Raw genomic sequence first — 13991 nt, 5'->3', positions numbered from 1 at the left:
TGATAAAAACAAGTGCTATTACTATTTCACATAGAAAAAAATATACAACTTTTTAGCAATCTACCTAGTGTTTATTTATGTGAAATATATATATATATATAGCTCATATGTACAAACACACACACACATTGATGGCTGAACTGAGCAAAAGTTTTTCTCCTTTTCTAAGCTAACTTCTACAATGTTTTAATCTAAAACCCAAATGAAGAAAATTGCCTCTTAACAGAAGATGTGTAGAGTTTAATGGCCAGTTCCTCAAGTGGATGCAAATTTTGAAGATTCTAAGTGATACCTGCATCTCTGGCAGAATCCACTGCAGTGTTGTAAGCAGAAGAGTCAAAACTTTGAAGATTCTGTGACCAGTTGGTTAGACTGTCAGCCATCGGGGCGGTTGCCTGCTGGACTTCCATTGTGGTCTTGTTGGCTTCCTCGGTGATCAGCTTGGACTGATTCAGGCGCTGCTGAACGTCACCTTCACACAGAGCACAAGGACACTCACTTTGCAGAAAAGTAGGACATTTGTTGGGAACATTAACCTCCATTTAATCACTGGGATAAAACAGATCTCAAATTTTGCGCTTTTAAGCCAAACTACGATCTTTAAATATATGTCAATTATGGTATAAGTTAGGTACATGAGAATACTATAAGCAGTATTAACAAGTGAGCTTGAAAGAGTCTAGTCTCATTAAAACCATGTAGCTCACTTAAGACATATTCAAATTAAGAGGTAAATTAAAAAAACCAGTAATTAGCATTTCCTCAGGTTAGAGACATGGTGAGAAAGCCATAGAAAATGCATATGAGATTTTAATTCATAAAATATTTGTCTAAAATTCATTATGTCACCTTCTTCTGTGTGAAACATCTTTTGCCATAAAAATGATGCTCAAATACAGAGTAGATCAGTAAAGAAAGGTATTTTTGAATAAGAAAAACAAGTTTCAAAAGAGTATATATAGTGAAATTCAATTTTTATTAAAAAGTTACATATTTAAAATAAAAATAATATGAGTTTACAACAAAATGTTTTTTTCCCTAGGTTATGAGATTATAAATGATTTTTCTTCTCTTGTTCTTTCTTTTTTCTTATCTATATTTTTTAATTTTTCTATAATGATCACGCACTCCTTCTGTAATAAAAAAATTAAAAATCACTCAGGTGAGGTTGTACCTTCAATTTTTTAAAGTGGAGAAATACTAAATTCAACCTCGCATGCTCTGAACTCTGATGGATGTGGCTGTGAATCCTGGGTCTGCTTCTTTTTGGAGCTGCACCTTTTGGAGCAAGTTCCCTAGCCTTGACAAGCCTCAGAGAGCACGTCAGCCTAAAGGCAATGGTGACGCTTTCCCACATGAGATAATGTATAGAAAACACACCCAATGCCTAGCATGTAGTAGCTCTGACAATGCTGATGACAGAGATCTCAGTGGATGGCACTCTCCTGGCCAGGGTGTTGGTGTGCTACAGTACTGTAGCTGGATTTGCTCTGTGTACTAAAACAGTCACACCCGGCAGTCACGTGTTAACTTTCACTACACTCGGGAAGACACTTCTGCTTCCAATCACATCTTTCCAAGACACCACTGGAGTCCCAGATTAGGCAAGAGGAGTGCTCTTGTTTCTCTGTTTGGCTTGTTGATCTCCCTGTTTATACTGTAAGAATGACGTGGCATGTAACAGAGGGCAGCTGTTTACAGACGGGGCCAGAGAAACCCAATAACCAAATTAGGGCATATTTGTTAATGAACAAGGATGTTCACAAGAAAGTAAGTTACCAAATAGTATAAGTAGTATGATCCCACACACACACACACACACACACACACACACACACAATTGGAGGAAAATGCTCTCAAACGTAATGGTCACCCCTAGGTGGTGTGATTATAGCTTGTATAAATATTTTCCAGGATTTTGTGTGTGTATGTGTGTATGATGAACGTAGTTTTTTTTTGTCATCAGAAAACAACATTTATTTATAAAAAGATTGATAGGTAAGGAATCACCTACTCCTTCCTCAAAGGTTTATCTTAATACCAGTGAACAAATAGATGAGGCTTAAGTTCTGTCTGTGATCCTTACCCCTCTCTGTGGCTTGTAGTCGCTTAATGGCATCATTTAACCTGTTTTTAAGGGCACTCTTCCTTGCTAGGGCTCCACCCACACGCCTGCTGGTGTCCGCCACTGCCTCTTCGTTGCCTGTGGAGAAGAAGCAGACAAAAAACCCAGTGGAGCCAATATGCTAGGAAAAGAAATCTCCATTTCAATGAGGAAAATTCTGATTTGTACCATGGAATCATTTACAATATTCTTTATTTTTTTTATTTTTTTTCCCCAAAGCCCCAGTAGATAGCTGTATGTCATAGTTGCACATCCTTCCAGCTGCTGTATGTGGGACGCGGCGTCAGCATGGCCGGAGAAGCGGTGTGTCAGTGTGCACCCGGGATCCGAACCCGGGGCCGCCAGCAGTGGAGCTCGCGCACCTAACCACTAAGCCACGGGGCTGGCCCTGCAATATTCTGAATATGATGTGAACATAGAACATCAATGCTGGAAAGTGCCAGATAAGAGGTACAGGATTACAGAAAACTTGTAACACTGCTTGGGAGTGATTTAGGATGCTTATAAAAGTGACTCATAAAAGGTGTAGAGATAATGGCTAATTTCTTTGAAAAGTATAGCACTGCTGTGACTAATAAACCTAGCAGCACAATTGATAAAGAGCTGAAAAGAAAAGATCTATCTATATTTGTGGTGATGACTGGTTATATAAAAGTAATTCTTTTAACTATTTTAATAAAATTTTAATTGATATACAACATTCATTTATAAAAGGGCACACATTACAAGTGCACAGCTTGCTGAATTTTCACAAACTCAACACAACATATAATCAGTGCCCAGGTCAAGAAAATAGAACATTATTAGCACCCATAATTCCCTGGGGCCTCTATGATTACCCAAAGATGACCACAATTCTGAATTCTGTCTCCACATATTAGTTATGTCTGTTTTTTTAACTTCATTCAAAAGAAATGACACAGTATTGTAATTTTTTTTATATCTTTTGTATCTCTGTCTTAATTTCTATAGAGTTATGTCTTGATATCTGGTAGTTTAAGTCTTCCAGCTTTGTTTTTATTCTTCAAGATCTTTCAAGATTTCCAGAGAAATTCTAGAATCATCTTGTATGTGTACATACTCTTCTGGTCCTTTAATTGTTATTATATTGACTCGAAGGATAGATCTGGGAGAATTCTCTTTTTAACAAATTTGAGTCTTACACTCAATGAATACAGTTTTTATTTACTTTTCTTTAGCTCTAAATTCTTATTTTGATCTCCATTTCTTTAGGTCATCCTTAATTTTTTGCAGCAGTGCATTATTGTTTTATGTGTAAAGATCATAGCATCTTTCATCAGATTTATTCCTAGATATTTGATACTATTGCAAATGGTGTTATTTAAAAAAGTTAATTTCTATTTATACATAGAATTAAACTGGATTTTCACATATTGAATTGGTAATGTAGAGCATCCTTGTCTTGTTTCCAATCTTAGTGGGCAAAACTTTCAATACTTCAGTATTAATATGCTTGCTGAATATTATTTTATTATTCTTTTTCAGATTATGGAAAGTTCCTCCTATTCCTAGTTTTTATGAATTCTTTTGTTAAACATGAATGGGTATTGAGTTTTGTTAAATGATCTTCTTGTATGTAGTGAGATGATCATATGAATTTTCTTCTATATTCTGTAAATGTGGTGAATTACTATTAAAGTTTTAAAGGCTAAACTATCCTTGAAATCATGAAATAAACTCAATTTTGTCATATATTACCATCTCTATGTATGCTAGATTTGATTTGCTAATGTCTTGATTAGGATTTTCACATTTCTGTTTATGAAAGAATTTGGCTTATAATTTTCCCTGTTTATAATGTCTTTGTCAGGTTTTGGTATTTAAGTGTGTCGGCTTCATAGAACAAGTTAGAGAGTATTTCCTCTTTTTCTATTTTCTGGAAGAGTTCATATACGAGTGGTGTTATTTCTTCTTTAAATGTTTGGAAGAATTCACTGATGAAGCCATCTGAGCCCTGAGATTTCTTTGTGGGAAGGGTTTAATTACCAGTTAAATTTATTACACATTTTTATGTACATACAGCTCTATCAGATTTTCTATTCCTTCATGTATCAGTTTTGGTAAATGGCCTTTTTCTTACAAAATTATTCTTTAAAGTGTACTTGTCCCTAAACTAGGATTATCTTGGAGCAAATTCAAACAAGTCATGATATAATATCTCACCATCTGAAGGATCAGAATTCTTTGTTTCTGTTAGTGCTTTGTTTACTTCCAAAGCATCAGGAAATGTATGCTTCTTGACAAACAGAAAAATAATTTCTTCACCTTCCGTTCTACTTGTCTCATTCTCTCCAATGGGCTTGTAAATATATCCTCTCCCATGGTGTACTTTCCCTTTTCTATTGTACAGTCTTGGTGTGCTTGGCTTATTGTTCCATTATCGTTTCCCCCATACACGTGTATAAAATGGATACACAATGAGTGGTGCTTAGTTGATTTTGTTACCAAGTACAAAGTAACCAAAGTACAAGGACTTCTTTCTTATTTCCTCTGGGTAGTGCAGAGAATTTCCCAGAATTCAAGGAGGGACTGAAACATACTTTGTAGTTGTATTGTACTCTCTCTCCCTCTTTTAGTTTCAATTTTTGACTATCGTGATACAAACAATATTTTCAGATCCTCCTTTGGGTTTTGTGACTGCAGAAAACACTGGCTGATAAACTGAGAAAGAATATATTTAACTCTATATTTGGAGTGCTTGATAAAAATAGGAGAAAGAAAATCTATTTTGGGTTGGATGTTTATAAGAAGAAATGTTTCACAAAAAGTGTGTCCTATTTGGAACTTATTGTCTCACATAAACATTTTTCATTTTACAAATGAATTCAGTAGAAGATTCCTTTAAATAGCAGCTTCCTGAGTTTATTATAGATTGTTAGCTATTTAATAACGATAATGAAGAAAAGGAAAGCTGGGAAACAAAGATTACCAATCATTGAAAGTCATTAGGAAATGAATGAACAGTAATCTGAAATTATAATGTAACTCAGTAGATGAAGATGGTTCAATTTGAAAATCTGATTTTATATCACAAACGTGTATTGTCTACAGGGAGGCAAGTTCTGAGCCACACAGTCCTAACGCCCCATCACTGTCCCCTTTGCAAATAAATATCTGAAGGGATTTAACCAAACAAGATCATGAAATAGGTGACCAGATCTGCAAAATGATCAAAGAGACCAATGCAGAGAGACTTATCTGGACATAAAATACTGAATTTTGAAGAGATATCATTCCCAGAACAGAAAAGTTGCTCTCATGGGGTCCAATAACTCAATAATGACAGGACTGAGAAAGTACATTGCAAATTATCATGGAGAATAAAATATTCAAGACACTGCATCATGAAGACCCGCATATTCTGGTCTTCACATCACAAGAAACAAAAGCAATTCATAGATATGGCAACATTTATTTAAAAATATTTTACTATTAATATTCTAATTATTTACTGCTAATATTCTAATTTTTTTCCAAAGAGCATGTTCAAAATTAGACTTACATAATAAATTAATTAGAATAAAGAAACAATAGCATTTTTTATTGCCTTTGTTTATCCAGAAAACATAAAATAAGAGTTGCTTTATGGTAATTAAATAGCTAAATATTCTGCATATGAAAAACAAATGCATTTATTTTCTATACATAGTGGCTCTTTGTAAAAAAAAAAGAAAATGTACAGTTAGACTTGAGATTAATTGCTTTGATAAAATTATGTGAAGTTTTCAGTTTCAAATTTGGTCTTTGTTTTTAGATGGTAGTTAGAAGTTAGCTAGATAATGGATTTCCAACCTCATTAGCCAATGCTGGAATATCCTTAGGAATGAGTTCGTTACCTCAGAGATGAATAATGAGGTATATCCTTAGTCAATTCAATTGTTTTTAAGAGTAACTCACAAGATTCAAAATGGACTAAGATGATTTCACTTTTATCTTTTCTTCCCTCTCCCGCTCTTGGATGGGGTTTCTTTAGCAGATGCAAACACTAGCCTTTGGAAATGTTTCTTTCTATGTGTTCATTAGGCTTGTCCTAAATACAGTAAACTTGTAGAACACAAACTACAAGAAAGTGCAAATAACCAGATGGCTTTGTGGTACCCTATCCTCCCACCTCTCACAGTGACATCCCATCCCTTCATGGGTCACCATTTAAACAGCCTTCTGAATTGTCCAAGAAAGGTTAAATTATGTGCAATATAGTTTTAGTATTAAGTGTATTTTATGGCATTATCTCCTTGAAAATTGGTATTTATGGCAAGTTTCTATTAATTAGCCTATGTGATTAGCAAGAATATCCACCATATGTTTTACTACATGGAATTTTTTTTAAACCACAATTTATTTTTAAGTATTTAACCTTTGCTTTTTCATACCTTGACACTGAGCAGGAACTGAATGTGTTATTCAGTTGAAATATCATTTACTGTTTAATCCTAGAATTTAGAAATCTCTGTCTACATGCAGAAATACTGTCTCAAAGGAAGGAAGCAGCAATAAATCAGAAGGAAGATAGGAAAGGAAAGATACTTACTAGAATCTGCCCTTGCTTGCAGTTCTCTCGCTTGATTGAGGAGGTTCTCGCTTTCGTCTTTATGGTAAATGATCTGAGTATCAATCCCGCTCACAGCCTACAAAGTGATTTGGTGGAGAGAGTAAGAACGACAGCACAAGGACTTTTCATGGTTTTAGGATTTCAGTGACACAGTTTACCTGCTAAACACCAAGCAAAATTCATACAGCTGCATTTTCATAGCTCAAAATTAAGGTCAGATGTGAACATCAGACAACAATGTCCTTGGCACTGTCAAGATAAATGTTTTTTGAGGAAAATTCAGTGAATCAAGAATAGTGCCTGGCCAAGGCCCTGCCAAAGTGCTTGTCATGGAGAGGCCACTCAATAAATAATTTTTGAGATGAAAAAATTTGAATATATGCATAAAGCATCTTCGCTATCACTAGGACTAGTCTTAAATATGTTTTATTCAGGGACTGTGGCTTAAAGAAGCTGTCAAGGAACTGGCATTTGCTGACTGGAGTATGGCACATCTTGAAGAACTTGCACTACTGAAACCTTCATAATATAAATAAAATGGTCTTTTCTCGGTTCTCTTGCCCTTTCTGCCATTTATATTAGACAGGAAGCTCAAGAGACGATTTTGAAAACAGAAATTTCATGAGCTGGGAAAAGGCAACGTATAAATGAACTTTAAAATAAGTGAATACTCACATCATAAATTCGGTCAGTGATGTTCAAAGCCAGTTCTGCCGTTTCATTGGCTTCACTAACATAATTGGCAATCTTTTCATAGACATTTGAAGCGTCCAAGGCCTTCTGTACCAGCCCATTTGTATCTGAACTGTGCAAATTCCTGTTAATGAACAAACTTGTCATTATTTCTCCTTCTTATCTCTTTGAGAAATGGGGCCACTTTTAGAGCTTGATTTTAATACTCCTGAGACCACAGAGACTTCCTTCCTGTTGTTCAGTCACCTGGCTTTTCTGAGCTGCCCTTCCTACGGGCGCATCTTCTTTGCGTTCCTCTGACTTTGCTGCCCCCAAGACTTCACCCCATTTTGGCTCCTTGGCAGCTGCGTGCCTGGCAGTAGCCACAGGAAAAGGGGATGATGATTTAAAAATAGCCCTCTGCACCTCTTCAAGCAGGAGTTTGTTTATGTAGTGGCAGTCAGGCAGAGGAATGAACCCACACTTGTCTACACCTACTATTTACCCAAATCTGCGTTGTTATTCCCTTTCCATGGAGGAAACCAAGACTCCCAGAGAGGATGCAGAACCTCAGCATGGTGTTAAGTATTAGTTGGTTTCACTCTATTCAACCTTATTTTCCTCATTTTATATAACAGATTATATTTTTCTTTAAGAAAGGGAATAACACGTACTGAGCATCTATGTGTAGCTACTGGGCAGCCCCGTCCCATATATTATGTCCTTAATTTTTCACCACACCCGTGGCATAGACATCGTTATTCCCTTTTCATAAAAGAAACTGAGGCTCTGAGAGGGGGTGCATAGCTTGCCCAGGGCACACATTATTAAGGTCTGTCTGATCACTGAGGCCTAGCTGCCTTCCTTAAGCGCACAGCCCACTCGCGCCCAACCCCACCACTGCCCTGTACAACATGTTCTCTGCCTTTAATCCTTTCTGGCCTCTATAAGGTTCACCTAACGTTTATTGAGTGCCCATCATGCAGTGGCCACTCACATAGGGGCTAACAGTAACTGCCTCATGTGAGGTACAACAGGGATAAAATACGTTGAATGCTTGGCATCATGCCTGGCATACAGTAATCACCACAGTCTATTATTATACCTAAACTATTTCCTGAACTGGAATTTTAAACTGTGTGTGCAGCCACACAATAATTCACATTATTGACAAATACTTTTTCGTCTATAATATAAACTCCACCTTCCCCTTCCGCAGCTCATCCTAAATCCTTTGTCTTAATTTTATTCAGTATTAAATCCACCAGTTCCACATGTTTTTCTCAGTTCCAAACATTGCTGCCTAGCATCATTTAAGTCATGCATAACTTCTAGAAGTTTCTCTGTGACCCAGTATACAACATTGCAGAACCCATGCTGGCTCATCACTTCAAACCTCCCTGACCTATTGAGCTCAGTCAATTGTTTCTCAGCCTCCTCTATCCAGTTTCAGTCTCTGAATGCACTCTTAGGCTCAGAGCGACTTCCTCTGTATTTCCTTGGCTACTTCCTTCCCTTTTGTCCAAGTCTATCATCATTCTGGCTCCTCTGCAGCAGGGCTGTCTTATTCCGTAGGCATAGTAGGGGCCCACAAAGATGTTTTCGTTTCATTTTCTTTTAATTCAGAAGAAAGAAATGAGGATAATGACAATAATTACATTAGTCTTTATATCAATGCAGTCATAAAACGTAATTTTTGATTTTTTTTATAGAGGAACGGGCCCACTGAGGCAAAAGTGCCTAAGGCTCATGAAAGTCATAACGTAGCCCTGCTCTGCAGAGGTAATTCTAATCCAAATACTTGCTGTTTGTTCCTCCCCACAACCCCTTGTTCTTAGAAAAGGCTCAGAAAGTACATCTGAGGAAGTTTTAATAGAAAGGGATAAGAGGAATAAAACGTTACAAATATTTATTAGTATTTTTAATTTTGCTGGCTAGAGTGGTAAGATGATGCACCAAAGAGCTCGAAACAAGGTGTTTATTACTTTGTTTTTATTACTGGGCACAAAACAGGTATCACATCAATATACAAAATAAAAATGTACTTTTGAAATGGAAGCTTCTTGATGAATTATATTTATCTCTGTTTGAGGGACAACATGCAAATCATTGGGTATACCATTTGGATGTTGAAGAATATTCACATGTTGAAGGGAAGTCATCTATAAATGTAGATGTTTCCCTGAATATGTTTAGTCAGAAATACCCTAAACACAAAAGGGGCTTCAAGGTGATTGATAGTCTGATCATGTGTCATGCAAAGCATGGAGTAATTTGCTGAGAATCATGCTAGGACACTGTTTCATGCAAAGTGGCATTTAGAAAAGGTATGTATTGGGATCCCAATCAATGGGACATGGTTACTAAAATGACAGAAGAACAATGAAGACAGCCACAGGACAGATCTCAAAAACAATATTCAACCAGTACAGTATATTATCAAAACCAATATTTTATCCAAGATCCATTTTATTGATTTTATCAAAACACATTTCTTGGGAGTATGACACTGAGATGGATATTACCCCATCTCACACATCAAGATCTTATGTGACATTTATTTGTCTCTCTCTCTCTCTCTCTCTCCCCGCCCCCCTCAATTCTCAGGAGATTTGGAAGGATTTGAAAATTTTGGCTATCAGGAATAAAAAGGTGATTTAAGTTTTGAACAGAAGTTAATATTGTTTCTTATTTTATTCATGACCTTTACTGATCCTTGTTTCTAATTGCCAGATTTGTAGACTTTCTCTATAATTATCTCATTATTTACCTATTATTTCAGGATCATGAATTCAATTCCAATCTTTCAGTACATTTCAGTTAACACTAATTGAGTGCCCAAGGGGTGTGTGACTCTCTTCTAGATGCTGCGAGGAAAATTGTCAATTGATTTTCTCTTAATGGGTGTTGAAATCAAATGGTTCTTGCTGAGCACTGTGGAGTGTCTAGATAGAGAATTTACCAGAAGTCACTTGTGTTGCTGACTTCCAACCAGCTTTATTTAGGACACTTGGGTGTGGAGAGCTAACACTGTTGATGAAATAAATGGGTGCTGATGATTGATTTAGACTTGTATCCGGGTCTGATTTGTTTGATAATATTTTGTGCAGCAGTTACTCTCCTAAACAAAATGCATTAGGTCATCCTATTAATAATTGTGGAACAGAACTCCCTCACCCCTAACACAAGTTTCTAATCTGAAAGATTTTTTTAAAATCAAAAAACTGTCTCCCCAAAGCAATAAGTAATGATTGGCTCTGACCAACCAACAAACAAATCAACAAACAAGCAAACCCTACCCTCAAACCAACCTGCTAACATTCTATCCCCATTACTCTGGCCTGCAAAATTAAGTAAAAATAAGTTATTCAGCTTATGTAGATATTTGCATTTCTAAAACCAGGCTATTACCTGCTCAATTCATCAGCCTCTTGTTGAAGGTTCTGTGCATGGTCAACAGCTTCTTGGACTAAATCATGACTGAGGTTACTTAAGTTGGATAGTTTTCCTTGTAGTTCATTTTTGGCTCCATCTATTTCGGCATAAATCCCTGATGCATTCTAAGGAAATATTTTAAAAAATGATTTGAATTTAGAGGCACTTAAGATATTTGTCCCAGGGAGCACCAGAAGATAGTCTCTATTCTTCCTTATTATGAAGTTCAGTAAATTCAGGCCAGGTCTACATATTATAAGTAGATATTTGTCTGTTTCTCTTGCAGCTTCAGCTCCCTCTCTCCTGATTGCTCTCCTAGCTTTCAGCCACGCTCTGCCATCTCCCATCTGAAGAGAAAATGAAACTAAACTAAACAAAAACCCTCCATTATCCACGTCTCCCTAGTCCCTCTACTCTTCTATTCCCTTCATAGCAAAATATCTCCAAAAAAAGGTGTTTATGCATCTGTCTCTATTTAAGCACTTTTTAATTCACCATTTTGAGCAATTCCAGTCTGCTTTTTACCTCACGACCCCACCAAAGCAGAAGCTCGCTTAATGGCATCTAAGTTACTAAATCTAATGGGTGTGATTCAGTTCTCATCTTATCTGACTTCTCAGCCGCATTTCATGTGGTCGACTCCTCTCTCTCTGAAACTCACCTTGTGACATGACCTCTCTTGGCTTTCAGTCCAACCATAGACCTATGGTCTTGGCTAAAGATCATGCAACTGTGCAGATAGATGCGGCTGCTGCAAACCTATAACCTCCAGCCTTGGCTGGGCCCTCAACGCTGAAAGAGAATTTGCTCTCTCAGTCCTCAAATAGTGATTCTAAACATTGTCACCATTCACAAACCAAATAATAATTCCTTCCCCCACCTTCATCTGATTCTAAACAGGTCAGTTTATTTTCTTTTTTATTTAGAAGTCACAAACCCAACTGTTGAGGGGAACACTTTTTCCACACTGCTGATGTTCCCTCCCTTTGAAGGGAGCTCGATTAGCGAAACCCCAGACCTCTCTGCCTTTTCCTCACTCTGTCCCTGAGAAGGGAAGTGGTTTATTTGATTGGCACATTTTAGGGGAATAACTATACGGGCTCTGCTCAACTCCACCCTTCTGCCTCTTGGGAGAAACTGCCAGCAGAAAGCCTGAGTTTTCTGGTGTTCCTCCATAACGAAAGCTGTCCTGGGCAGAACTGCCATGTGAACCCTGCAGTGTTGCCTGGCTGGGTGGGCAGATCGGCCTAATTCTGGGATGGAGTATCAGCAACCCCACTTGGCTAAGAGACCTGAAGCCACATTCTCAATTTAGCTGCAGCAGAAATAAAGGTGATATTCTTGGCCTTCACATTAGCTATTTAATTTATTTTTAAACTTGTTTAGAACTCGCGTGCTGGAAAGGGGTGCTATTTATTGGTAGCCCCTCAGAGACTCCAACACCAAAAAAAAGGAGTTTCCCCAACTTTTTGCTACCATCCCCCAGCCCTCCCCCCCAAACCCTATACATACACTGATTTATAGCTACATCCATACATACATTTTCCTCATATTTTCAGAAGAAGTGTTCCTTTCCTGTATAAGGCATGCTCCCCTATTTTCTCAGTGGCCCTGATTTCTGTTCTTGCTTCCTAGCTACTGGCTCTTCTCAGATATAAACATGTCCAAGTTTCTCCTATTCACAAGCAAACAAGCAAAACCTATTCTGTGACTCTAGCTTCCTTCCAGCTTCTTGTCTTGTGTTGATGCAGTGCACTCCACAGAAGTGGTTCTTGGCAAGGTCCCCAGTGTCAGAAGCCATATTGCCAGATCCATTCTACATTTCCCGTCTTTATTTCCCAGATCTATCTCTGGTTTGTGACAGTGTTGGTCACTGTCTTGGCCTTAAAACCCTCTCTTTTCCTAGCTTTTGTGATGCTGCTTACTCCTGGGGTCCTATTTCAATGGTCAGGCAGAAGCCTTAAAAGCTGGTGATCTCCAGGGCTCGTCTCAGCATTTCCTTTCTGAATGATCGAACCCCTCTTTCTGAGCCCAGTCTTTTAGTCTTCCAATCCGCTGTCCACCATCCAGCAGGAATGGTGATCTTTCAATTAAGCAAACCTGATCATGTTATTTCCCTTCTCAAAATCAGCCAATTGCATTGCAAGAACAAATCCAATTACCTAGCTGGCTTCATCAACTGACCCTTCCTCTCTCGCCAATCTCATCATTTCTTACCCCTCCCCACCCCATTATATCCCATAGGCCAACCCTGACTAACCGATGTTTTTTAATGCTCCGTAATTTTTTATGGCTCCTGTGTCTTTTCACATAATATTTTCTCTGTCTGGAATAACTTTCCTTTCTTTTCTATCTGATCCACCTGCAAAAGTTCTACTCATCCTTCCAAATTCAGCTCAAATATCACTTTCTTTATGAAGCCATCTCTAATCTCTCCAGGGTGAGTTCAGGGTTGCCACATATTTCTATTATCCATATACTACACTACTATAATCATTTTACACTATTATTCCACCCACCAGCTTACATAATCTTAGAAGGCAGAAACTGTGTTTAATTTATTTTTGTATTCCCAGAATGTAGCACAGGTCCTAGCATATGGATTTATTTTTATGGAGACAGTATTAAGCCTCTTCTCATTTGGTCGGTTATCTGGGGAACAATACTTTGAAAAAAATTGTATTTCATTGTATAAGCAGAAAAAATACTATGGACATTCCACTTTACTCATTAATTCATTCAATAAATATTCACTTTGTGCCCGCTATATGCCAGGCACCCTTTTAGAAGAGAAGATATGTAGCTATGAACACAGTCTCTGCTCTCAAGGAATTTACAGTCTAGTGGGAAGATACAGATAATAAACAAGTGATCAAATAAATGAACAAGCTGATTTCCAGGAGTAAAAGGTATTTTGAATAAAATACAATAGGTGGGATGGGTTGGAGCGTGATTGAGGGTAAGAGCCCCACTTGATGGAATGTTCACAAGGACACCAGCCATTTGAAGTTCTGAGGACAGCAGGTGCAAAGGGCCTGAGGCAAGAAAAAGTATGGCACACTTGAAAACCAGAGAGGAATTGGAGTGTAATAGAGAGGAGTGGGCTGGAGCAGAGTCACTTAGGGCCTCAGAGGCTGTGGTAAAATGAGCTTATTTCTTACTTTAAATGTCACCGGAAGTTTTATG

General features: G+C 37.6%; 1 protein-coding gene across 1 annotated transcript in view; it reads right to left on the bottom strand.

Moving 5' to 3' along the window:
- Window positions 1–13991, bottom strand: part of LAMA4 (laminin subunit alpha 4) — a 133633-nt gene that overhangs the window by 36099 nt on the left and 83543 nt on the right. The window contains exons 13-17 of the mRNA XM_058566427.1: window positions 10782–10930; window positions 7374–7515; window positions 6678–6774; window positions 2087–2203; window positions 293–472 (exon numbers count right to left, since the gene is read on the bottom strand). Of these exons, the coding sequence (XP_058422410.1) occupies window positions 293–472; window positions 2087–2203; window positions 6678–6774; window positions 7374–7515; window positions 10782–10930 (685 nt within the window). The remainder of the gene's footprint in view (window positions 1–292; window positions 473–2086; window positions 2204–6677; window positions 6775–7373; window positions 7516–10781; window positions 10931–13991) is intronic.

Source organism: Diceros bicornis, chromosome 23 (assembly GCF_020826845.1).
Source record: "Diceros bicornis minor isolate mBicDic1 chromosome 23, mDicBic1.mat.cur, whole genome shotgun sequence".
NCBI lineage: Eukaryota > Metazoa > Chordata > Mammalia > Perissodactyla > Rhinocerotidae > Diceros > Diceros bicornis.
Note: the sequence above shows the minus strand (reverse complement) of the source record. Positions and strands in the feature narration are given on the sequence as shown.